This window comes from Ursus maritimus, unplaced genomic scaffold (assembly GCF_017311325.1).
Source record: "Ursus maritimus isolate PB19 unplaced genomic scaffold, ASM1731132v1 scaffold_8, whole genome shotgun sequence".
Taxonomy (NCBI): Eukaryota; Metazoa; Chordata; class Mammalia; order Carnivora; family Ursidae; genus Ursus; species Ursus maritimus.
In genome coordinates this window covers 75,800,159-75,825,011 of record NW_024426996.1, presented here as the reverse complement: position 1 = coordinate 75,825,011, position 24,853 = coordinate 75,800,159, and the positions used below count along the sequence as shown (strand labels likewise).

General features: G+C 48.1%; 1 protein-coding gene across 1 annotated transcript in view; it reads left to right on the top strand.

Moving 5' to 3' along the window:
* Positions 1–24,105, top strand: part of OTOP1 (otopetrin 1) — a 28,933-nt gene extending 4,828 nt beyond the window's left edge. Inside the window, exons 2-6 of the mRNA XM_040625495.1 lie at positions 6,621–6,757; positions 10,584–10,642; positions 15,775–15,905; positions 18,705–19,636; positions 23,038–24,105. Of these exons, the coding sequence (XP_040481429.1) occupies positions 6,621–6,757; positions 10,584–10,642; positions 15,775–15,905; positions 18,705–19,636; positions 23,038–23,208 (1,430 nt within the window). The 3' untranslated portion in view covers positions 23,209–24,105. The remainder of the gene's footprint in view (positions 1–6,620; positions 6,758–10,583; positions 10,643–15,774; positions 15,906–18,704; positions 19,637–23,037) is intronic.
* The last annotated feature ends 748 nt before the right edge of the window (positions 24,106–24,853 follow it).

Sequence of the window (24,853 nt, the reverse complement as noted above, 5' to 3'; positions counted from 1 at the left end):
CTTCAAGGCAGATGACATGATATCAGCAGGTGTCAGAGGAGGCAAAAGTCTCTTTCCTTTTTGCTTTCTGTCTTCTTCATTGAGCAGAAGGACCTTGGGGACTCGCAGAGAGCAACAGCGAAGGGAGCCGGGTGCACAGCATGGAAACTTTTGTGGTGATTGGGCAGAACTGTTGATCCGGTTTTGTTCGACAGCCTGGGGTGAGCTCCCCGGACTGGCTGGGCTCTGGGGATGGCAGGACCATCAGGTGTGGCCCTGCACGGAGGGATGCGGGAGAGGGAGAGGGCGATGCAGACAGTGAGGGGCCGCAGAGCATGACGGCTAAGAGCACGCCCCCACCCAGCACGTGTAGCTCTACTTCGGCCTCCATTTTCTTGTCTGTAAAATGGGGATGATGATGCCACCGGTCACGGGGTTGTTATGAGACTCAGTGAGTTAATATATAAAATGCTTAGACGTCTCTGACACATAGTAAGAGAAATGTCTGATTATGAAATAAATGATCAGCCTATGATGGGCAAGTGGGGGGCAGAAAAGTAGCCCGACAGTGCAGGCGTGGGGATTTACGGAGGAGTCCCCAGAGAAAGGTCTTTTGTTTTCACTGGAGTCCAGAAGAAAAAAAAAAACTTAAAAGTCATTAAAAAATGAAAAAAAGAATACACAGAATACATAACAGGGACAGCCAGTGAAGTTGTGGAACAGATCAACATTCAGGGGTTTTTAAGCAATTCCCTCAGGAAGGAGAGCAGCGGTCCCCAAAACCCAGCCTGGGGTCACTGTGAGGGACTCTTGCCTAACTGCATGCTTTTTCTTGCATATTTTTTTTTGGATGAGATTTTTTTTGTCTGATAGAAAATGTAAACACAATGCCAGGAGTTCAGCATCGGTAAGATGATGGGGCTGCCCGAAATGCTGATGCTGGTTTGGCATTCGTTGGAAAGGAAGTCATCCTGCATGTGGGGAGTACCTTGCCCCCCTTTGAGCATCACACGGACACCTGTAGAAGAGGGGGCCCCGGAGAGGAACACAAGGGTGTTGAGTCCAGAGGAGAGAGGATGTAGCAGGGTAGAAAATGAGGCAGCTTCACTCCCATGAGCTCCAGGCCATCCTTTGGTTTCCAGAAAACAGAGTCACTTCTTTAGGAAAGCCTTTCCTGATCCCCTCAGACCACGTGTGGCTCCCAGGTCGTATGTTCTCAGAGCACCCTACATTTTCTTCTTAATCCTCATCAAGCAGGATATTGTGTTGTTCACTTCATTGGTAACCAGACAGTGGGCTCTCAGAAGCAGAGCCTCTATCTGAATGTGCCCCCCAATATATCCTGAGCCCCCAGCACGGTGCCTGACATGTAACGAGTGGTAGCTGGTATTTACTGAATCATCAAGGGGGACGGATGGACAGATGGACGGATGGATGGATGAGTGAATGCTGACAGAATCTCCAGGGAAGAGATCAGTTTCAGGAGGCTCACCGCAGTTCCGTGTAAGGAAGAACATTCTAATATAAGCTCCAGCCGGTGATGGAAGGGTGTACTTTGAGAGATGGGGAGCCTCCCAGCCCTGGGCACATCCAGATGGAGCCCCATTGGCCGCTAATCATGAGGCACTGGGAAGCTTTCTTGCATAGATGGGGGGTTGTAGACTGACCTTATGGGACCTTCTACATCTAAGAGCCTGTGGTTCAAGATTCCAGACTCCTAGGGGGGACTTGGGTGCCTAACACACGGGGGGGGGGGTGTGTGTCTCCCTCTGCCAACATGAGACCTTATAGGATTAGTCTCAAGTGATGTGGCTGGGGAACTTTCTAATTGGTTCTAATTCATTAAATTGTTCTTTGTGGTTGAGTGTGAAGATAATGATGAAAGCGTCTGTTTATAGGATTTCCTACATGCCAGGCACTGCTCTAGGTGCTTTTCATATAGTGACTCATTTAATCTCCTTCCTCTACCGCCCTATGAGGGAGGCAATCCGCTTACTCAATTTTTGTCGATAGTCCATTGACATCCAAAATTATATGTTCTCTTTTTGAGGTGTGCAAAGGAATATTATAAAACCAAGTTTATTGGTTATGTGACTTAATTCTTCTGTGCCCTTATGTTCCATCTTCCCAGATCTGTCTAGTTCTGGAATCTTCCATTTTATCTCTTTAAAGTAGCACGTAGAGGGCGCCTGGATGGCTCAGTCAGTTAAGCATCAGATTGGACTCTTCATTTCAGCTCAGGTGGTGATCTCAGAGTTGTGGGATTGAGCCCCACGTCGTGCTCAGCGGGGGTCTACTTGACATTCTTTCTTTCCCTCTCCCTCTGCCCCTCCCCCTACTCACATGCTTGCACTCCCTCTCGCTCTCTCTAAAATAAATAAATAAATCTTAAAAAAATAAGTAGCAAGGTAAAACCTATTTTATTTGGCACACAAGGGACTATTACATCTTCCTCATACGTTATATCTTCTGTTTCATGTGTGATGATGAAGGTGAAGGGATTCTTTATCCCATTTATTTCATTTCACTTAAATTCCATACGGTCTGACATCAATAGTGCCATTCCTGCTTTCCCTTCAGTCGCATTGCCTCTTTGTCCACCCCTTGATTTTCTGCCATTGCCAACAAGTGAAAAGTGTGATTCATAAAAGAGATAGAGCTGGGTTTTGGTGTTTTTTTTTTTTTTTTTTTTTGATTCAACATTCCCATCCTTGCTGTCTAAGTATTGGGAGATCTAGATCATTCTCATTCACTGTAAGGGTTTATATGCTTGACTTTGCTCCCATTTTTCTTTATGATGATTATAATGATTTCTTTTACATATTGTTCCCCTCATTTTCATTTTGCACACATTTGCTTTCCAGGGCACTCGAACATTTTATTGTGTCTTTCTGTTAAATTAATGACTGTCTTTCCTTTCTTCGTTCTCACAATCAGATGCATATTACTCCGTTCTTATCCGCCCCCCAAAAGGAATACCAAACATTTCCCCCAGCAAGGTACATCGCTGCCTGCTCCAAGATCACCCCACTTACTCTCTGCTCCACTGAGATGAGATCTGTGAAATACATTTGCCTCTCTTTCTTTTATTTTTAATTTTTTATCAAAGATTTTTATTTATTATTTATTTGAGAGAGATAGAGAGAGAGGGAGAGCGAGAGAGCACAAGCAGGGGGAGCTGCAGAGGCAGAAAGAGAAGCAGACTCCCTGCTGAGCAGGGAGCCCAACAGGCGGCTGGATCCCAGGACCCTGAGATCATGAGCTGAGCCGAAGACAGGTGCTTAACCGACCAAGCCCCCCAGGTGTCCCTCCAGTGGGTTTATCTTTGTCCATTTGAATTTAATTTCTCTTATCGTATTTTTATTTCCTATTAATTTATTTATAATTTATTTATATCTACTGGACTCTTCACCAACCCACCCATCCACCCATCCCTCCTGCCATCTTAGACCCTCTCTCCCTCCCTCCTTCCAGTATACATCCATCATCCTCTCCAATCTTTTGCTAAGTTTATTGCTCACCATTGTTCCCTCTCCTAGTCATCTTCCCCAATATGAGGACTGTCCCCCAGTTCACTGGCTGTTCAGCTAAAGCCCTTTGTCAGATGAATCATGTGGGTGACATCCCCCCTCCTCTACTCTCTGTCTTCCCCACGAGAGTGTTAAACTCACCGACAGCAGACACTTTATTTTATTGCCCCTTTTACACCTCCAGCGGCTAGGACAGGGGCTGGACCACAGTCGGGGCTCAACAAACAGTTGTGGGATGAATTATATTTTGCCCGTCTTCAAATCTCTTTCTGTCTTTCGCCCTGACAAGCAGGCGGCATCTTGGCTGGAAATCGGGTTCTAGAGCTGCAGTCCTTCCCTTGAGGGGGACTCGAGCTGCTCTTCCACTGGCTTCCAGTTTCCCAGGCTGCAGCTGAGAAGTCTGGCGCCAGCTTGCACCTCTATTATATTTTTGCACACACCCCAATTTTATGCAATATTACACATGTGTATTTTTGTTTCTCCGGCAGTCTTGTTTGTTTACCTTTGAGCTCCTGGCAAAATGCCACATGCATAGTAGGAGTCCCCAAAATATTTGTTCTACAAATAAATGGATGGATAAAGGAAGGAAGGACTTCAACATGGTGAGAAGGCATACGGTGTATTTATCATACCTCTTGAAACGTCAGTGACCGGGATGTTCTAGACCAGTGGTTCTCAAGGCAGGGTCCCAGATCAACGTGTCAGCCCCACCTGGGAACTTGTTAGAGATGCAAATTGTGGGCTCCACCCCAACCTACGGAATCAGAAACTCTGGGGGTGGAGCCCTGCCGGCTCTGTTTTAACAAGCCCTCCAGGTGATTCTGATGCTAGTTCAAGTTTGAGAACCGTGCTGAGGACCCGTCTCATCTTCTAGCTGGGAAAACTGAGGCTAGGAGCAGGGAGGTCACTCGCTTGAACTCACACATGCCATCGGTGGCACAGCCTGGACCAGCGCCCGGGTCCCCAGGGCTACCACCTCTGTTCTTGTCGCACCAGCCGGGCTGCCTCACCTCATCTTGCTATTTCCTCTGTAACCAACACGAGCTGTGCGTTTGTCAAACCATTTCAAAGCCCTCGGATCGAATCTCCACTCTTACTAAGTTTTTTATTTCACTGGGGGCTTTCCAGGATGAAAAAAAAAATGTGACTTAGAGTTGTTTCTATAAGGCTTTGAGCAATGGAAAGGAGCCAGGTGATTGCATTACTTTTCACCGGAGGCTTCTTGGGCTGGAGCTGTAACGTTATAGCTCGGTGTTAGGAGTCTGTCCTCTCTCTCTCACCGCAATGCATGTCACCCACGATCCAGTTTCCTCCCGTTCGTGGGAGAGAACGTGTGAATGGCGGTCAGCGTTGGCTCAGGAGAAGGATTAGGAACTTTGACGTTGATCAAGTCTCCAAAATCACTGTGTTTTTCTTGCTAATATTTTCATTTGTTAACGTTTCCTTTTAATGTATTTTGGATATTCCTTCCCCGTCTTTTTTCATATGCATATCTTTTGTTTGCTTTTATTGTTTGGTCGAAACCATGCCCAATGCACCATCAAAGGAGGGTTCCTTTGTTCACTTTCCCTAGCGTGGGCCCTTTCCATGCCACTATGATGGACCCCCCCTTCCCATCAGTTTTAAAAAAGATATTTTCTATTTTGGAAATTTTTAGATTTATTGAAGAGTTGCAAGGGTTGTACAGAGAGTTCCTGAATACCCGTATGCCCCTTACCTTTATTCTCTCGAGAGCAGGATTTTCAGATTAGAGAACTGAGATTTTTGAGCGTAGCAGTGGCCCTCTTAGATTGATCTTTTTTGGGGGGAGAAGCTTCTAGAGACCTTCTGTTTATTTGGCCAATCTTTATTGAATGTGTATCATTTGTCAGACCCCAGGATATGCATTAGGTGGGAACAATGATAAACAGGACACAATACTGTCTTATTAATTAATTGTGTATATTAATTAATTGTGTTTATCTAATTAATTGCATATTTATACACATACATACATAACATAAAGTTTTCTGACTTAATTGTTCGTAAGTGTAACATTCAGTAGCATTAAGTATGTTGACATTATGACAATGTATATCTGGAAGTCTTTCATCCTGCAAAACTAAAACTCTGTACCCTTTCCGCGACTGGCCATTCTCCCCTCCCCCAGCCCCTGGCACCCAGCACTCTCCTTTCTGTCTCTATTTGATCTTTGGGGGATATACCCACAAGTGGAATTTCTGGATCATGTGGAAATACTGCTTTTAATTTTTTGAGAAACAGCCGTCTGTGTTCCGCAGTGGCTGCACCATTTTCCATTCCCATCAGCAGTGCACACGGGTTCCCATTTCTCCACATCCTTGCCAACATTTGTTATTTATTTTTCAATTCTTTCCTTTCTTTCTCTCACCTTCCCTCCCCCCCCATAGCAGCCATCCTGATAGCTGTGAGGTGATACCTCATTGTGGTTTCGACTGGCATTTCCCGGATGATGAGTGATGTGGGGATCTTTTCATGTGTTAATTAGCCATTTATATGTCTTTCTTGGAGAAATATCTATTCAACTCCTTGGCTGATTTTTAATTGGTTTTTTTATTGGATGTTGTTGAATTTTAGCTGTTTGTAGACTCTGGATACTAACGCCTTACCAGATACATGGTCTGCAAATATTTTCTTCCCCTTTGTGGGCTGCTAGTGTCCTCTGACACCCAAAAGCTTGTTCATTTTGCCGTAGTCCAATTTATCCATCTTTATTTTGGTTGCTGTGTCTTTGGTGTCATATCCAATAAATCACTGCCCAGCCCAACACTGTAAAAATTTTCCTCTACGTTTTCTCCTACGAGTTTTATAATGTTAGGGTTGACATTCCAGTCTTTGATTTATTTGGAGTTAATTTTCATACGCAGTGTAAGGTAAGGTAAACTTCATCCTTCTGCGATCGCATAGCCACTCTCCTGGCGCCATTTGTTGAATGACTGCCCTTTCCTCCCCGAATGGTCTTGGCAGCTCGTACAAGTCATTTGACCGTATATGGGAGGCTTTAATGTGGTTGATTTTGAAACGCATCCGTGCATGTCAACACTTATATGTGTGTGTGTCTATGCTCTCTCCCCCCTCCACCCCCGGATTTAGGTAGTATCACATTGTTTGCGGCCATTACCATCATTCTGGGATGCCTTAAAATTGGGTACTTCGTTGGATTTTCCGAATGCTTATCAGCCACCGAAGGAGTGTTCCCTGTCACACATGCAGTTCATACTCTGTTGCAGGTAAAGCCTACCGTGATTGTTCATGTTGCCTTGGCTTCTGTTGAGTGCATCCCGGGGTGGATGTGAAATGGGATGCGCTGGGGGGGGGCAGCATGAAGTGGGCTTGCCTCCTTCTCTGAGGCTCAGTCTTTCAGCTGCTCCACTGTAAAATGGGTCTCTCTGTCCCCTTGGCCGTCTTTGTGGGAATCCTATGAGGTAGAACTGGTAACAGAGAGTCAGGGAATTGTGCCAAGCTTGAGTCTACCAGCAAAGTCTTGTGGGGGGGATATGAATATATTTTATTGAGTTTTATTGAGCTGTAATTCACACACCACACAATTTACCCCTTTCAAGTGTATGAGTCAGTGGTTTGGTATATTCATGGGGTTGTGCAACCATCACCACAATCAATCTTCGAACATTTTCATCACCCCCGAAAGAAACCCTGTGCCATTACGGTCACTCCTCAGGGTCACTGACACACCGTAGTTGGAGATAGGGTCTTTATGGAGGCAATTAAGGTTAAATGACGTCATATGGATGGATCTGATCCAATAGAGTTGGTTTCTTTATAAGAGGAGGGGATTAGGACACAGACTCACAGAGAAGGAAGACCATGTGAGGACGCTGGAGGAAGACGGCCAGCCACAAGCCAGAGGGGGAGGCCTCAGGAGAAACCGAGCCTGCTCACACCTTGATTTTGGACTCTGGTCTCTTGGACGGTGAGCAAATAAATTTTTGTGGTTTTAAGCCACCCAATCTGTGGTGTTTTGTCCTGGAAGCACTGACAATTCATTTACTGGCTATTTATTTCAGGGGAGTCAAATCCCATGGTGACAGAGTCTTATAGTGATACCAGTGACAATGTGGAGAGCCCAGTGAGACCAGAAAGAATTAACTTCCCTTCCTCCCTCCTGTCTTTCCTGCCTTCCTGCCTTCTCTCTGAATCCAGCAAATACTGTTCCCAGGACTGGGAGTGCAAGGGTGAAGAACTGTGTTCTGAGCCCTATGGAGGTGTCAGTCAGATGGGGGAAATTCATAAACACAGACAGTGACAACGTGGGGGCTCGATGCTTTGACCGAAGTCCCCCAGTGATGCAAGAGCACCAGGGAGAACTCTCGCCAGCTTTGGGGTGAGGGGTGGTGTTTGCCAGGAAGAGCCCCAGAGCTGTCAATGAAAGAGGGGTGTGGTGTGTCAGAGACATTAAAAGAGGACATTTGGGGGTTGTGTGGTCTTCCCACATGACGGGGAGAAGATGTGTGGGTCTGTGTGGGGAGGCGGGCTGGGGCGATGGGCACAGACAGAGCCATGGTTTGGTGGAGGGCTTATGGGCACAGACTCTGGTCAGACGACCTGTCTCTGGCTCATACCAGCAATGTGAGCTCTGGCAAATTGCTTAACCTCTCTGGGCCTCACGAGTCTCACCTGGAAAGGGCCTAGTTCTTTGGGTTGTTGTGAGGATTAAAAGTGTGACTGTGTATAAAGCACTTTGCACTGAGCACTGGGTGTTATACGCGAATAGTGAATCATGGAACATTGCATCAAAAACTGGGGATGTACTGTATGGTGACTAATATAACAAAATAAAAATTCTTTAAAAAAAACCCAAAAAAACCCCCCACAACCAAACAAACAAACAAAACACTTTGCAGTGAGCACTGGGTCAAGGCTGACAGCCACTCAGGAGCTTGAACTTGATCCCGAGGGCAATGGGGAGCCATTGAAGGCTTTAGGCAGAGGAATGACCTAAACAGATGTGAGTTTTCAAAATATCACTCTGCACTTCGTGGGTTGCAGGTCTCTGTCTTCCTAATTTAAGGCCTTTTATCAGCCAGTTCATCAAGTGTTCTGTACCTAGTGGTCACTAACTACATGCCTTCGCTACACTAGATGACTGGGGAATGAAAGACAGCATTTTGAAAACAATATGGTATTTATTTTAAAATTGTGCTAACGTACGTATAACAACATTTGCTGTCATAGCTGCAGTTCAGGAGTGTTACGTGTATTTACACGATTGTGCAACCCATCTCCAGAGCTCTTTCATCTTGCAAAATTAAAACTCCATCCCCATCAGACACTAACTACTGATTCCTTTCTCCCCAGTCCCTGGCACCCACTAATCTATTTCCTGTCTCTATGAATTTGACCACTCGAGGTACCCCCAAATAAGGGGAAATCATATAGTATTTGTCCTCTTGTGACCGGCTTTGTTTCCCTGACCTTCTTGTCTTCAAGCTCCGTCCATGTTGTAGCATGCATCAGGATTTCCTTCCTGTTAAAGGCTGAGCAATATTCCATCGTATGGATGGACCACATTCTGTTTATTCCTCCATCGATGGACACCTGGGTCGCTTTCACCTTTTGGCTCTTAATGTTGCTGTAAACATGGGTGTACAAATATCTTTTTGAGACCCTGCTTTCAATTCCATTGGATGTACACCCAGAAGTGGGATTGCTGGATTACACGGTAATTAAAAGATATTGATTTTAAAAAATATAATTGGACAGAAAAAATTGGAAAAGAGAATAACGATGTATCTGTAAGCCCATTAACTGAAACATTTGTTGCTGTTTTTGTGTTCTCTCCCTTCCTCGTACTCCACTGTACCTTCTTGTAGAAGTTTCTACAGAGAAGGGACAGAATTTTCTATTCTAAAGTTTCACTTAAAAAATTACAAACTTTTTTGTATTGCTATGTGGTCTTTATGAAAGTATCGATGAAGTAGGACCTTGGAAATCACTGAGAAATCCTTTTACTGAACTGCTTCCCCATCATTGGGCTGAATGTCATCACCACCAGGAGCCACTGCTCTCTGTGTCTTAAGTTGCCAGATGTTTCAGGACCGTGCCCTGAAAGTGTTTTCAGAGCTGGCCAGTAAGTCTTAGGTAAAACAATGTGGAAGAGAGAGGATGTGTTAGTGAATTTTCTTCTGTGTTATCTGATTTTCTTTTGATAGCACTTAATTGCGCAATGAAGATTGAATGAGACAAATTTATAAAGTGTCCAGCAGTGTTTGGTATGTGACAGGTGCTCAGTGTGTGTTTGTGTGTGAAATAAAGCCCAAAATGTTTTAGGAGCTCAAATAATAGCAGACACGTAGGAGGCGATCAGTCAGTGCCAGCGAGCGAGTAGGTTGCCCGTGGAGAGCGTGGACTGAAAACGCGCCCACTCCAAGCGCCGTTCTAAGTACCTGACGTGGGTGAGCTTGTTTGACTGATCACAATACCCTTCAAGGCAGGTTCCGTTATCATCCCTGTTGCATGGAAGGGGAAACACCTGGAGACAGGTACCCCAGCTTGCCCAGGGATTCGTGCACAGGTCCCACACCAGCCTCCCCCACCGGTCCTTGCCCTGTGCTGTGGCTCGTGGCTGCGTGGGCAGGGCCCTGGGTGGCGCATGGCACACGGGGAAATGAAGGACCAGTCTGAATCAATCTGCGTGCAAAATTCGGTTTCAGGCCACTGGTGTAGGAACTGTTCAGTGGATAGGTCTTAGAGGGAGCTAAGACAGGTGATAGAATCAGGATAACGGGGATCATGGCAGGCAGGCTGTCGCTCCCCGAGCCCCATCCCCTCTGACAGCTTCAACCTGTCCTGGCTGCTCTTCCTCCCAAGCCTGGAAGCCTCACTCGGTTCTCACCCCCAGGCTCCCGGAGGAGCACAGTCCCCGCTGGGGGATGGCACTGCCACCTGAGATGAACCAGGCGACTTGGCACACTTGGGATGGGAGGTCACTGATGCCCCCAATATCTCCCCATTCTGTTTCTGCAAGTTTCATAGCTTCTCAGCGTGCAAATATAATGATGGTTTTCACCGATGCCTCTTTCTTGTTTTATTTCCTAGGTGTATTTTCTTTGGGGGCACGCAAAGGATGTCATCCAGTCTTTCAAAACACTGGAAAGGTAAAAATCATGGGAATTGCTTCACTGTTGAATTTGGAGTATGTGTGGAATAGACTCATCACGGCCATCGTGCTTGGGTTGTAAATATGAGACCAACTCTCTCCTCCCTCCCGACGAGCAAAGCCCTCACTTGTGGCCTGGGGAGGAGACCCTGCACCATCCGCCTCTTCCTGGGGGCAGCCCTGGAAGTAGGATGATGTGGGTTTCAATTCTCACGCTGCCATCTGAGACACTTTCCTTTATGATCCTCAGTTTTCCTCATCTGTAAAATAATAGCAGAGCCAATCTCTGAGTTGGGGTTGGGGGGGTGGCCACAGGTTCCAGCATGTTAGGAGACATTCCTCAGTTCCCCGGAGTGCAAGTGGCAGGCCTGGGATTTCTGTCCCAGGTTGTCCTATTTTTAAAAAAAGTTTATTTATTTGAGAGAGAGCATGAAAGGAGAGGGTCAGAGGGAGAAGCAGACTCCCTGCTGAGCAGGGAGCCCCATGTGGGACTCGATACCGGGACTCCGGGATCATGACCTGAGCTGAAGGCAATCGCTTAAACGACTGAGCCACTCAGGTGCCCTCAGGTTGTCCCATCTTGTATGCTGCAGAGCAAGGAGTGTGTCTGCTCTGCTCTTCCTCCCCCCTGGCGAGGCTGGACTACACTCCCAGCCCCAGGACAACACTCGTGGTTTGTTCTGGGGAGTGAGTTTCACTTCATCTACTGTACAGATGCTCTTTAAGGACTGTTCTTTTTAACTGATGAGACTTGTTAAGATCTGGTAGGATCTAAGGGTCACCTTAATGCCAGTGTTATGGACTGAATGTTTGTGTTTCCCCCAAATTCATCTGTTGAAGCCTTACCTTTCAATGTGATGGTTTGGGGAGGCAGGACGTTGGGAGGGTAATTAGGTTTAGATGAGGTCCTGAGGGCGGGGCCCCCATCATGGGATCAGTGCAGTTATAGGAAGAGATGCCAGAGATCTCTGTGTCTCTCCCTGCACACCCAGAAGACTGGCCATGTGAGGGCACAGGGACAGAGCTCTCACCAAAACCCACCTGCTGGCACCTTGACCCCCGACTTCCAGTCTGCCGAACCACGAGAAATAACCGAGTTCGGTTATAGCAGCAAGAGCTAAGATGCCCGCCACCCAGCAGTAACCACTGTTAAGGTTATGATCTGCTTCCTGCCAGTCTTTTTCCACGAATAGATATCATTTTTATTCCTTTTTTTCTTTTTCTTCTTGCTCGGCTATTTCTTTTCATTTTATTGTTCTCCTGTCCTCCCATCCGTGTTTGTCTACACCATGGGCTCTCCAGCCTGCCCAGCACGCCACTACCAGAGTTGGTCTCACCAGCGCCCCGCTGTGTTGGTCTGGGACGCATGAACCACTGAAGCGTACGGTGCTCACGGTTCCAGAGGCTGGAAGTCCAAGATCAAGGTGGCAGCAGGGCTGGTTTCGGTGGCCTGAAGACACCTGTCTTCTTGCGGTGGCTTCACAGGTCTTGCCTCTGTGCTCATGGAGAGAAATTGAGCTCTGCTGTCTCTTCCTCCTCTTAAAAGGACCCCAGTCCTACTGGATTAGGATCCCACCGTTATGACCTCACTTACCCTTGATTACCCCCTTAGAGACTCTATCTCCAAATATAGTCACATCGGGGGTCGGGGCTTCAGCAGAGGAAGTTCGAGCAGACACAAGCCAGTCCATGGACCCTGGTGTTGAACGTTTAATCTTTCTGAACATTTTGTTGCTATTATAAGTCATACTGTGATGAATATCTTTGGTCAAATATATTTTTGAACATCTCTGATGATTTGCTTGGGTTAAATTCCTAGAAATGGAATCATTTGGGGTACAGGGCAAGAGGTTTTCAACGATGAGCATTGAGCATCTCATCTGTACCCAGAAACTCCCGGCTGAGTGGAGTAGACTTGCCCCAGTAGAAAGCCCTTTCTTTTATGTATGTTACTTGTGAGGACGTCTCTCATACTCACCCTATCACTTAGAGGCCATCTGATCATGAGCCCATGCGGCAGATGAGAAAACTGAGGCTCTGATTGTTGCCTTTAAGTCCACTGCCATTTCCAGTGTCGCTGTGACCGCAGTGGCCCCCTGGCTTTGCTGGTGGGGTCTCTCTCTTTGCTTTTGTCACTTATGTAATAACAGCCTCAGGACATTGAGCCCGTTTCCCTCCAGGCACAAAAGGTCTTTGGCTTTGCTTCCCACGTCCTCGCTGCCCAGACATCGGCCACCAGCCACATGTGGCTACTGAGCCTTTGAGCTGCGGCTGCTTCCAACCCAGATGTGCGGGAAATATACAATACACACCAGATTTCGGAGACTAGAATGACAAACAGAATGTAAAATATCTCACTGATAATTTTTGTTGGTATTGATTATATGTTGACCTCATAGCGTATTTGATAGATTGGGTTTCAGAGGAAATTATCCTGACCATTTTCACCTGTTCCTTGTCTTACCACTTTTAAAAACGTGGTGGCAAGAAAATCTAAAATCACGCATGTGGCTCACATCTGTGTCTTGCACCATCAGTGTCTGGACAGCACTGCTCTAGGCCTTGCACCCAGACACTTACCACCCGGATCTGCCATCTGGGGGAACTCCAAGGGATGGGACATGGTGCTGTGCTTGTTGAATGACTGGACACAAGCCTCTCCCTGTCTTGGGGCCTCTTTGCTAATCCGGACAGAGAGAGGCTTGAACAAGATGGGCAGAGAGCTTGATTTAATCAGTGTTGTTTGTAGGGTGAAGTGTTAAAACATTTTTGAGTTACTCGCCACCTTCAGGTTTTGGATTCAGAATTCTCTAGAAAAATGGGAAGATTTGGCAATCCCAAATGTGCATGCAACAAAGGGCTTGAGCCGACTGGGGGCTGTTCCCTGAGTTTGCTGCAGACCCCACCACTCCCTAATGTGCCCCAGAGCTGCTTTCCTCATTCACGTTTCCTGCCAGGCCCTGAAGGTTTCAGAATTTACCACTGCTGGACTTGCTGTTTTTTTCTGGTCTTTTGAGCCAATATTCCACTGTCCCATGCTTTTAGTATGTCCTGGGACTTTTCTCCTGATCTAAGAACTTGTTTGAGTCCTTTTCTCTTCCCCAGGGTGAGGTTTAGAGGAACAGGAGTTCTGCAAGCAGAGCTGAGAACATAAACTGAGATTAGAAGTGGCTCATGGAAGCCTTGTCTTTGTTGTGGTCTCGGGCTATCAGCCCCAAGTATGAGAAAGGCAGCCTGGCATGAGGAAGTGATGTCTGCCTTTAGTTTGCAGGACAATTTCCAGGTCAGACCAGCAGGAGGCTGCCAGCTCACGGGGAGCTTGCATGGCACGCCAGGCTCCGGCTGCAGGTGGTACGGACATTATCTCATCGGGTTCAGTGAGCCTGGGATTGGACAGTGCCGTTTGGCCCAGGAAAGAGGAGAAGAAAAGGGAGCTATGTGCATTATAAGTAAAAGAAAAGGCAGCCAGCCCGAGGCAAACAGCATTGTCTGCGTTTGTCCAAGGATCTGTCCAGTGCCTCCCAGATGCCCGGGGCAGGGTGGCCACAATCTATAGAGCTGGGCAAGCACAGCGGTGAGCAGATGGACAAACACCTGTTTCCTTCTCCACGTGTGTCTGGTCATTCTGCAGCTGTCCAAGGAAGCCAGGGTTCAAACGAGGGAAGTTTGGCTTGCAGCCGCTTGTGGGAGCCCCAGAGGGGTCGGCTGGGGTGAAAACTCAGAGGAGAGGAAAGGGCAGGGTTGAGGACCCAATTGTACCAGTTTTCCTGCGGGCAGATGGTGGACAAACATACTCTTGGTTAGACGGGTCAGAGCGCGCTTCCTCTGGGGCCTGTGCTCTCTCAGCTCTGCATGCTTCAAGGATGCCTCTCCCAAATCACCAGGATTAGCTGCTTCGGCTACATGCAAGGCCTACTGTTAAGTGCCTGGACACTAGTGTGCATACGTCTTAAACCGCAGGCACGGGGAGACTGGAGGTTTTGAGACAGGCTCTGATCCCATTGGAGCCATATTCCCCACAGACCTTTCTTCTGTGCCGGAGTCCAGCGTCCACCTTCCTCCTCATCTTCTTCTTACCAAGAGCCAAGTGGCACTGAGGCAAGGACAGGCCCTGGGGTCAGACTAGGATAGCCCTGCTGCTTCCTGGCTCTTCAAACCCCAAGGTAGCTACTGCCTTTGTGACCTCAGCCTAATTCCTGAACCCGAGACTCCAGAAGCCCAACATGTTGCCGCAGAACAGGCTCTTTCTATGCTTTTGCTCTGCCATTCTCAGTGGCTTAGTGTTTCATCCCATGCTGGTTGCTTCATGGTTACAAGGTAGCTGCCAGAACGCCAGCCTTCACGTCTGTATTCAAGGCTGGAAATAAAGGGGAGAGGGACAGTGAGTAGGCTTTTCTTATTCTCATCCCTTTCATCATGAAAGCAAAACCTTTCAGTAGTGCCCAGTGGTCTTGACCTCACATCCCACTGGCCAGAGTGGCCATGCCTAGCTTCAGGGGAGAGCAGAGAGCAAGTCTATGACTTGTTTCAGTTTCCTTAGAGGTAAGTGGCAAGACAAGGGGGTGGATGATGACCATTGGGTTGGCCAGTCAACAGTAAGGGCATGCCCAACTCTCCAGATTTCCAGTGCAGCCCTTCATCTTTCCCTCAATGTTCTCTCCTGTTCCCTTCTGGAAGGAGGGTTTGGGGTATGGTGGGGTTGGTGCATGCTTTCAGTACGTTTTCCCTCAATGTTCTCTCCTGTTCCCTTCTGGAAGGAAGGGTTTGGGGTATGGTGGGGTTGGTGCGTGCTTTCAGTACGTTTCCATCCCTGGACCCCTGCTTCCAAGACCCAGTTTCTTTTTGTCCCATCGACAATGAGTTGAGTACTGGCAGGTTCAAGATTATGACAGAATGCCAAGACTGTGGTTTTGGAAGTTCCCATGGAACTGCCTGTCCCCTGACAGGGACCCACCCGGAGTCCGAGCTGCCTGGTGAAACCAGAATCATGTCTAAGAAGGAAGGATGCAAGCACGCACGTGTGTGCGTGTGCCCGTGTGAGCGTGCACGCGTGCAACGTCTCCATCTCACCCCAGAGGCGTGGAGCTCCCCAGGGCTCCATAACGGAGTCCTTGTGCTTGTGCTTTTCAGGTTTGGGGTGATCCACTCGGTGTTCACCAATCTGCTGCTGTGGACCAACGGCGTCCTGAATGAATCAAAGCACCAACTTAACGAGCACAAGGAGCGGCTCATCACGCTGGGCTTCGGGAACATCACAATAGGTGAGTGACGAGAGTTGCCCTGCCCCCATGCTGGGACCTCTTGGAAACCCTCAGAGACCAGAGCGTTCAGAGATGGAGGGGCCGGGTCCACCCAACTCAGCGTTGGCCAGACAATCATCTGTTGTTGAAAATCTTTCAAAACCTCCTCAGTCCCTCATCCTGGCTCCATAAGTAGGATGTGCTGAGCATAATTAATGGTTTCTTCGGTGACTCAGCGCTTGTCAGACCCGAGGTTATCATTTCGGGTACCACTCCTCGCGGTACTGTTTGGTATGGAAGGGAGTGTCTTGTTTACAACTCTGGAAGACTGGCAGCCATTGTGTTTTTAATTAAGCCTCGATTACCAGTTCATTTGACCGAAAGTATAGCTTTAAAATACCCAGAGAAGTCTAAGGGTTGCTGTTAATTGGTTTTACTTTGTTTGAAGTTTTTATTGAACTCCACTGGGCTTGCACTTTCGGCCCATCTTTATCCCCCCTTGATCCTATTTGAGAGCCTGAGGGGCTGGTCAACCTCCCCGCAAAGTTCTGGAGCATTTATGACCTGTCGCTTCTCTCAGAGAGCAGTGGGATGGGGTTGATGGGAATGTGGGGAGGGGAAATGTACCGGGAACCAGATGTCTCAGCTTTGGGTCTTGTTCTCATTATGTACTGGCTGTGTGACTTTTGGAAGCCATTCAACCTCTCTGAGCCTTTCTCCTTGATTTCTTCCTCTGACTTTTGTGTAGTAGCTTACTGGGTTACAAGTGGTGGGAAACTCTTTATGAATTCCAAACGGCAGTGTTCTGCGAAGGTGAGGTGATTTGTGTCCCCACAAAGCTTTCCATTTGATTTTATACCTGGCATATGCAAACCGTAAGCGTAAAGAAAAAAAAAACTACAATAGCACCTACCCGGAAATGCCGTTGCATGCTGTTAATGTTGGCTTATTTCTTTGCAGTATCCTATTTATTTATTTATAGTTAAGATCACGCTATATACAGTCAATCCTTTGTTTGAGAGGCAGAAGTAGAACTTACACTGCAACCCAAATGCACACAGACCTGTGTGTGCACATACGTCATGAAATAATAGCCTTCCCACATCAGAGACACGCACATTTCTGTTGTTACTGACGCCATTCTGTTCCACTCTGCTCTAGTCCATGACAAGTCCATTCTGTTGAAAAAATACATTGGCAGCTACCCGCTAAACTGATTTCACAACTGCGTACTGAGCTGTGATATGCATTTAGAAGATACTGTATATACACTTAATTCTTACTTGTTTCCATTGTTATGTAACATGACTATTTTCCTGTATCATTAAAACACAACTTAATTATAACTTTAATGGCTGCCTACTATTCCATTGTGTGGATGCACCACCATTGGCTTAGCAATTTCTAAGTTGTTGGACACTGACGTGTCTCTCTCTTTCTCTCTGTCATGTGCGTGCACACACAAACACACACGCACACACACAATTTTACCTAATGCTTTGATTAGGTTTTTGACTTGTCCTTTAACATAGATTGGAATTATAGGTCAGAGACTATAGCTGTATTGTCTTTAAGGCTTTTGTTACATATTTTATTATTTATTTACAGCATTTTCACTCCTTGTTATGAAATAGTTCTTTTTTTAATTTAAATTCAATTAGCCAACCTATAGTACATCATTAGTTTCAGAGGTAGAGTTTAATGATTCATCAGTTGCGTATAACAGCCAGTGCTCATCACATCACGTGTCCTCCTTAATGCCCATCACCCAGTTTGAAATAGTTCTTAATACCCTTGCCACGTGCCTTCCGCAAAGTGGCGGCCACTCGTGAGCCAATGTTGGTGTTTGATGGTGCCTGTCTCGCACCACGCTTGAAAGTATCAAATGTTCTCAGGAGCAAAATCTTTGCTAATGAGAAGGGGCATTTTCCCTCACAAAGTTATTTTTTTAAAACAATAATTTAGGGGCGCCTGGGTGGCTCAGTTGGTTAAGCTTCTGACTCTTGGTTTTGGCTCAGGTCATGATCTCAGCCTGGTGAGATCCAGCCCCACGTTGGGCTCCATGCTTAGCGGGGAGTCTGCTTCTCTCCCTCTCCCTCTACCCCTCTCCCCACTCGCATGCACACACTCTCTCTCTCTCAAATAAATAAATACATCTTTAAAAGAATCCAATAATTAAAAAAAATCACACATGTAAATCAGATTCGTATAGAAAGGTTAGAGAATACAGGGAAGCAAAACCTAGAGGGAAGTAACATTGGACACCTTACACTTTCACAATGTTACATGTCAATTATATCTCCATAAAGCTGGGGGAAGAAACATGATAGAACTTTCTTCTACTGAAAAAAAAAAAAGAAAGAAAAAGAAAAGAAAGAAAGAAAGAAAGAAAAGAAAAATTGCCTGCTATTTCCCCACCCAGAGATAACCATTGTTAACCTTTTAGCTTCTGTCTTTACAGACTTTTTCTATGTCTGTCTATCATCTATGTATCTATAGTTCATGAAAATGGAATCATACTCTATCCTCTTTAGCAAGCTTCTTTTGTTCAGCAGAATCTCGTGAACATCTTATATGTTAAGTAAATCTTCACAATACCGTCCACAAGGGCCGATGTACGGCTAAACTATGATTTGTGCGGTTCGTGCTCATGGCTGTCAGGTCAGCCATAGTACTAGACATGACAATAAGCCACAAGACAAAGCTTTAATTCAATGGGAAAACCCACGTGCGACTCCTCAGTGACAACGTGTCTTTGTGCTTTTCCACTTGCCCACTGACCGCGCTGACCGCCCTCCCACGTGCGTCGCCCGGCCCCAGTCCTAGACGACCACGCGCCTCCGTGTAACTGCTCGCCCCCGGCCTTCTGCTCCGCCATCTCCCAGGGGGTCTACTACCTGTACCCCTTCAACATAGAGTACCAGATCCTGGCCTCCACCATGCTCTACGTGCTGTGGAAGAACATCGGACGCAGAGTGGACAGTCAGCCGCACCGCAACGTGCGGTTCACGCTTCCCGGGGTCATGGCGGGCTCGGTCCCGGGCCTGACCGTGCTGGCCGCCACGATCGGGGTCGTCGTGGTGTACCTGATTCAGACCGGGCGCTCCAAAACCGAGAGCGAGTCGGCCCTCATCATGTTCTATCTGTACGCCATCGCCTTGCTGATGCTCATGGCGGCCGCGGGGCTGCTTGGAATCCGGATTTACAGGGTAGACGAGAAATCGCTAGACGAGTCCAGAAACCCGGCCCGCAAGCTGGACGCGGACCTGTTGGTGGGCACCGCCTCCGGCTCCTGGCTCATCTCCTGGGGCTCCATCTTGGCCATCCTCTGTGCCGAAGCCCGCCCTCCCTACACGTGGTTCAACCTGCCCTACTCCGTCCTGGTGATTGCCGAGAAGTACATCCAGAACCTCTTCATCATCGAGTCCATTCACCGGGAGCCGGAGAAGCTCTCTGAGGACATCAGAACCCTACGGGTGGTCACGGTCTGCAACGGCGGTGCCATATCCCTCGCCTCGTCTCGCCTCGAGAGTGGAGCCGTGGCCGCGGACGTGGCTTCCCTGGGCGGTGAGGCACCACGTGTGGCCAACGGAAATATGCATCTGAGAGGAGGCTGTGGCCGAGAGGAGGAGGAGGAGGGGAGCCGGGAAGGGACCCCGGGCCCAGCCTGCCACCCCCGTTTCCTGCAGGGCGATGCCAAGAGAAGAGTGTTGAGGAATATCGCAGCCTTTTTGTTCCTCTGCAATATCTCGGTAATCTACATTCAGTTATTTATCTGAGAAACAATCAGCCTGTTTTCCTAGCTTTTTTCAAATCAGGAATGGAGGCAGCTTATTACCAGAATGATTGAAGTGTAAGGTTGAAGAATGAGGCTGCATTGAAAGCCTCTGTTCTGCAAATCCACTTACTTGCATACTGCTGGGGGCCGGCGGCTGGGGTTGGGGCTAAGGATCGCAGCTGAGAAGACTCAAGGCCTGTGGGTTACCACTCTCCTGGGTGTGATCTGGAACAGGCCCCCCTATGTGGGGGGCAGGGAGAGGCGGCAGAGAGAGGCAGGCTACTCCAGCTTCGTAGGTGATGGTTTTCGTAAGCCAAAGGAACATATATACGAGGCCTGTCTTGGGCAACAGTGAGATGAGTGGATCTCTGCACCTGCCTGCCAAATTGTAAAAGTTTATATATATGTATATATAGAGAGATAGAGAGAAAGAGAGAGAGAGAGAGGCCTTAACCGGGCTCACTCACGTATACTATGCAGGTGTTCTCAGCACCGCATCATTATTTCAGGGCTGTGTCCTTCAAGCAGCCTCTGGGAGTGAAAAAGGCCAGCAGAACCCACATTCCAAGGACAAGGGAGGGGGCAAGGAGCCTCTGAGTGCCCCAGTCCTGCTCAGGGTTCAACCGGCAGTCGTGTCTTTTTGATGACCTTCCTCAACAACCTCTTCTCCACAGAAGTCACAGTCTAGGGATGGGGGCTCAAGGGAAGATACACAGCGAGTAGGGCAAGCGTTGGGACAGGTGTGTGCAAGGCGTAATGGGAACACTGATCCAGGGAGAGACTTCAGTGAGTCAGGGATGCTTGCGGTGAGGCTCAGGCTCAGTTAGGAGTGCTTTTGGCTGCTAGGACTAGAAAGCTTGGCCAGCAGTATCTTCAGTCTTAAAGATAAGAATTCTTCAGGTTGGCTTCTTGGGGTTGGCCTGGCAGCTGAACCCTATCATCAAGGATCCAGGTACTGTTCATCTTTCCACTTTGCCATGCTTAGTGTGGTGCCTGTTGCCACACGGTCGTAAGGTGGCTGCAACAGCACCAACCATCACATCTGGGCTTGAGACATGAAGAAGGAGAGAATATTAGTGCCAGGCAGTGGCTTTCTCATGGCCACCCCTGCTGCAAGAGAGGCAGGGGAAGTAGAAAGTTTGCTTTCCAGCCTCTGGTGGAAAATAGCAATGTAGAGGATGTCCAGTAACTCAGTTTTGGCCTCGGGGTCCAGGAATGGCTGGAAGTTTACCCGGTGGCCAAGGCAAGCAAAAGCGTTTGGAGCAGAGGACACATGATGTTCGAAGGCACAGAGGCAGAAGACACCATGGCCTATTTGGGGAGCAGTGCGTAGTTTAGCACGAATTCCATGCAAGGAGAGCAGCGGCACGGGACAGAGGAAGGCGGGTCCAGTCAGTGGGTCCGGGTTGAGCGAACTTCATAAGCCTGGCTGAGTCTGGTCTTTATGCCGAAGGCAGTACAGGCCCCTCTCGGTTGATGTTGTGGAATGATCCCCTTAGCAGCAGGTGCAAGAAGGCTGGAGAGAGGTAAGACCAAGGGCTGGGACACCTGAAAGGAAGCCCGCTGATGGGCTGGGTGGCAGGTGGAGGGTTTTGAGGGTGAGCAGGAAAACAAGGATGACACCTAGAGTTTTGACAGTGACTGGGAGGAAGGTGTTGCTGAAGGTGGGGGGGAGTTTGAGATGCAAGTTAGACACCAGGCAGCCCGTGGGGTCCTCGAGGGTGGAGCAGGTGAGTGATTCAGGCTGGGGAGTCATCGGCCAATAGTTGGTATTCACAGCCAAGGCTGGGGGAGCTCATCCAGGGGTCACATGTGTAGAGGAGAGGAGAGGACCCAGGGATGAGCCCTCCAGGCAACCATGAGAGACAGCAAAGGAGGATCTGGGGAGGAGCAGCTGGAGTGGTGGGAGAAGCCTGAGAAGCAGGGCCCGGGAACACGGTGGGGCAGAGAAAGGAGGTAGCGCCTGTACGGAGAAGCCGGTACCAGCTAGCTCCTGCTGGGTAAGAAATCACCCCGCACTCAGCAACTCGAACAACACCGCTTTGTTCGGTCGTGGTGTCTGTGGGCCAGGAGTCCAAGCGCGGCTTAGCTGGTGCCCCTGCTGGGATCTCTCCCTGAGAGCACATGGCCCACTGGGGGCTGCAGCTGCTTCCAAGCTGACTCCTGGGGGATCTTCCCCAACCCGCTCCTGGTGGGTTGTTGGGCCGAGGGCATGAGTTCCTTGAGGGCTGCTGGGCTGGGACCTCCCTCAGCGCCTGGCCACAGGGCCTGGCCAGAGGGCAGCACACGACAGGGGGGCCAGCTCCCTCTCTGGCAGGAGGGTGTGAGCAAGACGGACTCTGCAGTCCTTTTGGCACCTAATCTCAGAAGTGACACCTCATGACTTCTGTCATATTCTTTTTTTTTAATGTTTTTTTATTATGTTAGTCACCATACAGTACATCCCTGGTTTCCGATGTAAAGTTCGATGATTCATTAGTTGTGTATAACACCCAGTGCACCATGCAATACGTGCCCTCCTTACTACCCATCACCAGCCTATCCCATTCCCCCACCCCCATCCCCTCTGAAGCCCTCAGTTTGTTTCTCAGAGTCCATAGTCTCTCATGCTTCATTCCCCCTTCTGATTACCCCCCCCTTTCTTTATCCCTTTCTTCCCCTACCGATCTTCTTAGTTCTTATGTTCCATAGATGAGACCTGTCATATTCTGATGGTAGAGGCGAGTCACTAGGCTCAGCCCGACTCAAGGGCAGGGGGCTCCACAAGGACGGGACTCCCAGGAGGTGGGATGGAAGGTGGATGTCATCCGAGAGGCTGCCTGCCACCGTGCAGTGGTGGAGGAGGAGGACCTGGGGCAGAGAGACTGAGGGGGGACCAGTGTGTGGTTTCCACGAGCAGCAGTGACAATAGGTTATGGCTTTCGGTTTTGCAAACGTAGTTGGGATTTTATTCTCATCTGAGCCGTGGGAGACGGGTGTCAGTGTTCGCATCTTACAGATGAGGAGACGGAGGGCTTGCAGCGGTCAAATGAGAGTCTGTAAATGCCACAAACCCAGGTGTGGCTCCAAAGCGTGTGGTCCTGTCCCCTGATCGGGGGTGTGGGCAGGGCCTGGGCTGTCTCTCCAGGTCAAGCCAGAGAGGAGACAGAGAACTCAGCGGCCCAGCCCCACGTGGCTGGGATCTCCGAGCCCCAGTGCTGGTGTGTGAAGACGGGTTTGATAAAAGGTGACCTCTGCTGGGAGAGGAGACATGAAGTGCGGTGCAGAGACCGGTGTGACTCTGTGTCCCCGAGTTCAGGCCAGCGCCGGGGGTGGGGTGGGGGGTCGTGTGGGGCTTCCGAGGCGGCTGCTAGCATGGCTCCTCTTCTCTTGCAGCTCTGGATCCCTCCTGCCTTTGGCTGCCGCCCCGAGTACGACAACGGATTGGAGGAGATTGTCTTTGGCTTTGAACCCTGGATAATTGTGGTCAACCTGGCCATGCCTTTTTCTATTTTCTACCGAATGCACGCAGCTGCCTCTCTCTTTGAGGTCTATTGTAAGATATAGTCCGCGTCCGCATCAAAGCCCGAGGAGTGACCTAACAAGAGAATTCACTGGAGCCACCTGGGAATGGCCAGGTTGGGCAAACACGGCCTGACAAACGCAAGAGGGCTGCCTTTGTCGGCACCAATTGTGTTTCCCGTGAGCTGGAATCGTCTCTCACCCCGGATGAATGTAAGCAAGTTAGCCCAGCTCGGTGAGGCGGCTGAAATCTGGCCTTGGCTGGTTAATTCTAATTGAAGCCAAATTATTTTATCTCCTTTTAAATGCGATCCTTTGTTCTAAAAGAATGGGAACCCAGGTTGGGGAAAGAAAACCGATCCAGTTTGTTTTTCACAGAAATTGTTTTCTGTTATCACGCGACTACCTACCACGTTTTCTGCCCATCTCAGTAGTGTAATCATCCTTACATTTTATGCTGCCCAGGGCTGATCAATGTAGGTACAGTCACCTGTAGTTCATATTATACTCTCTGAATATGGTGAAGTTTTGGATCAAAGTTATTTTTATCATCTGGATGGGAATTAGTGCGTAGATCAGTATGGGGACGTGTTTCTTACCTGAAACTCTGGCACACTTTTGTTTGTGATCATTCTGTGGTTTTTTAAAAAATAACTTTTACTGTTTTCTCTCTCACTGTAAGTACATACATGCTTATTACAGAAAATGGGGACATTACAGAAGAGAGAAAAAAACCACCTCGGATGCCGCTGTTCAATGGACAGTCACATTTTCACACTTGTTGTATTTCTCTTAGCTGTGTGCCCGCACAGGAGTCTTTCTGTTGCTGTTACCATTGTTATGCCTGCCGGTGATGACGTGACAGGCTCAATTTTGTATCCACTTTTTCGTCACTTAACAATAGAGCATAAACTTTTCCTTCACATTGTTACAAACTCTTTGTAAATATCATTTAGATCCGGTATTATAGTCCATCAAATGGACCTGCTGTAGTCAGTTTCCTATTGCTGGTTTTAGTGTTTACACTTTTTGGTTTTTATAAGGGACTCTGCAAAAAAATCAACTATCTTTGTAAAGCATTTCCTATGTAATTGCTTCTATAAGACATATACTTAAAATCATGGTGCCTATTCCAAAGATTATAAATATTTTAAAGCCTCTTAAGGAATAGTGACATTGGGAAGATCTTTGTATGTACTTTGCCATAATTATTTCAAGTTCATAATATAATTAGTTTACTTAACCATCAATACTAATATGAACATCTTTTATCTGAGTGTATTTTGGGGGGGACAGCACAGGCAAGGGCACATTAAGAAACACCAGACTTTTTACGTGACTCAAATACTTGATGTTTGTTCTAGAAAAAACCGAAGACAATGGGCAGATGGACTAAAAATAAAGTGAAAGATTGTCTATCTTACCTTCTATTTAGGGCAGTGGTTTTCAGCCTGGGGCCATCTTGTCCCCCAGGGGACATTTGGCAAAGTCTGGAGACACTTTTTATTGTAACTGCTCGGGGGGGCTACAGGCTTCTAGTGGGCGGATCACAGGGATGTTGCTTAATATTCCACAATGCACAGGTGGTACCCACAGCAGGGAATCAGTGGGCCCCGGAGGTTAATAGTGAGAAACTGCGATCTAGAGGTAATTACTGCTCATTTCTGGTACCTCAGTACCTATCAGCACA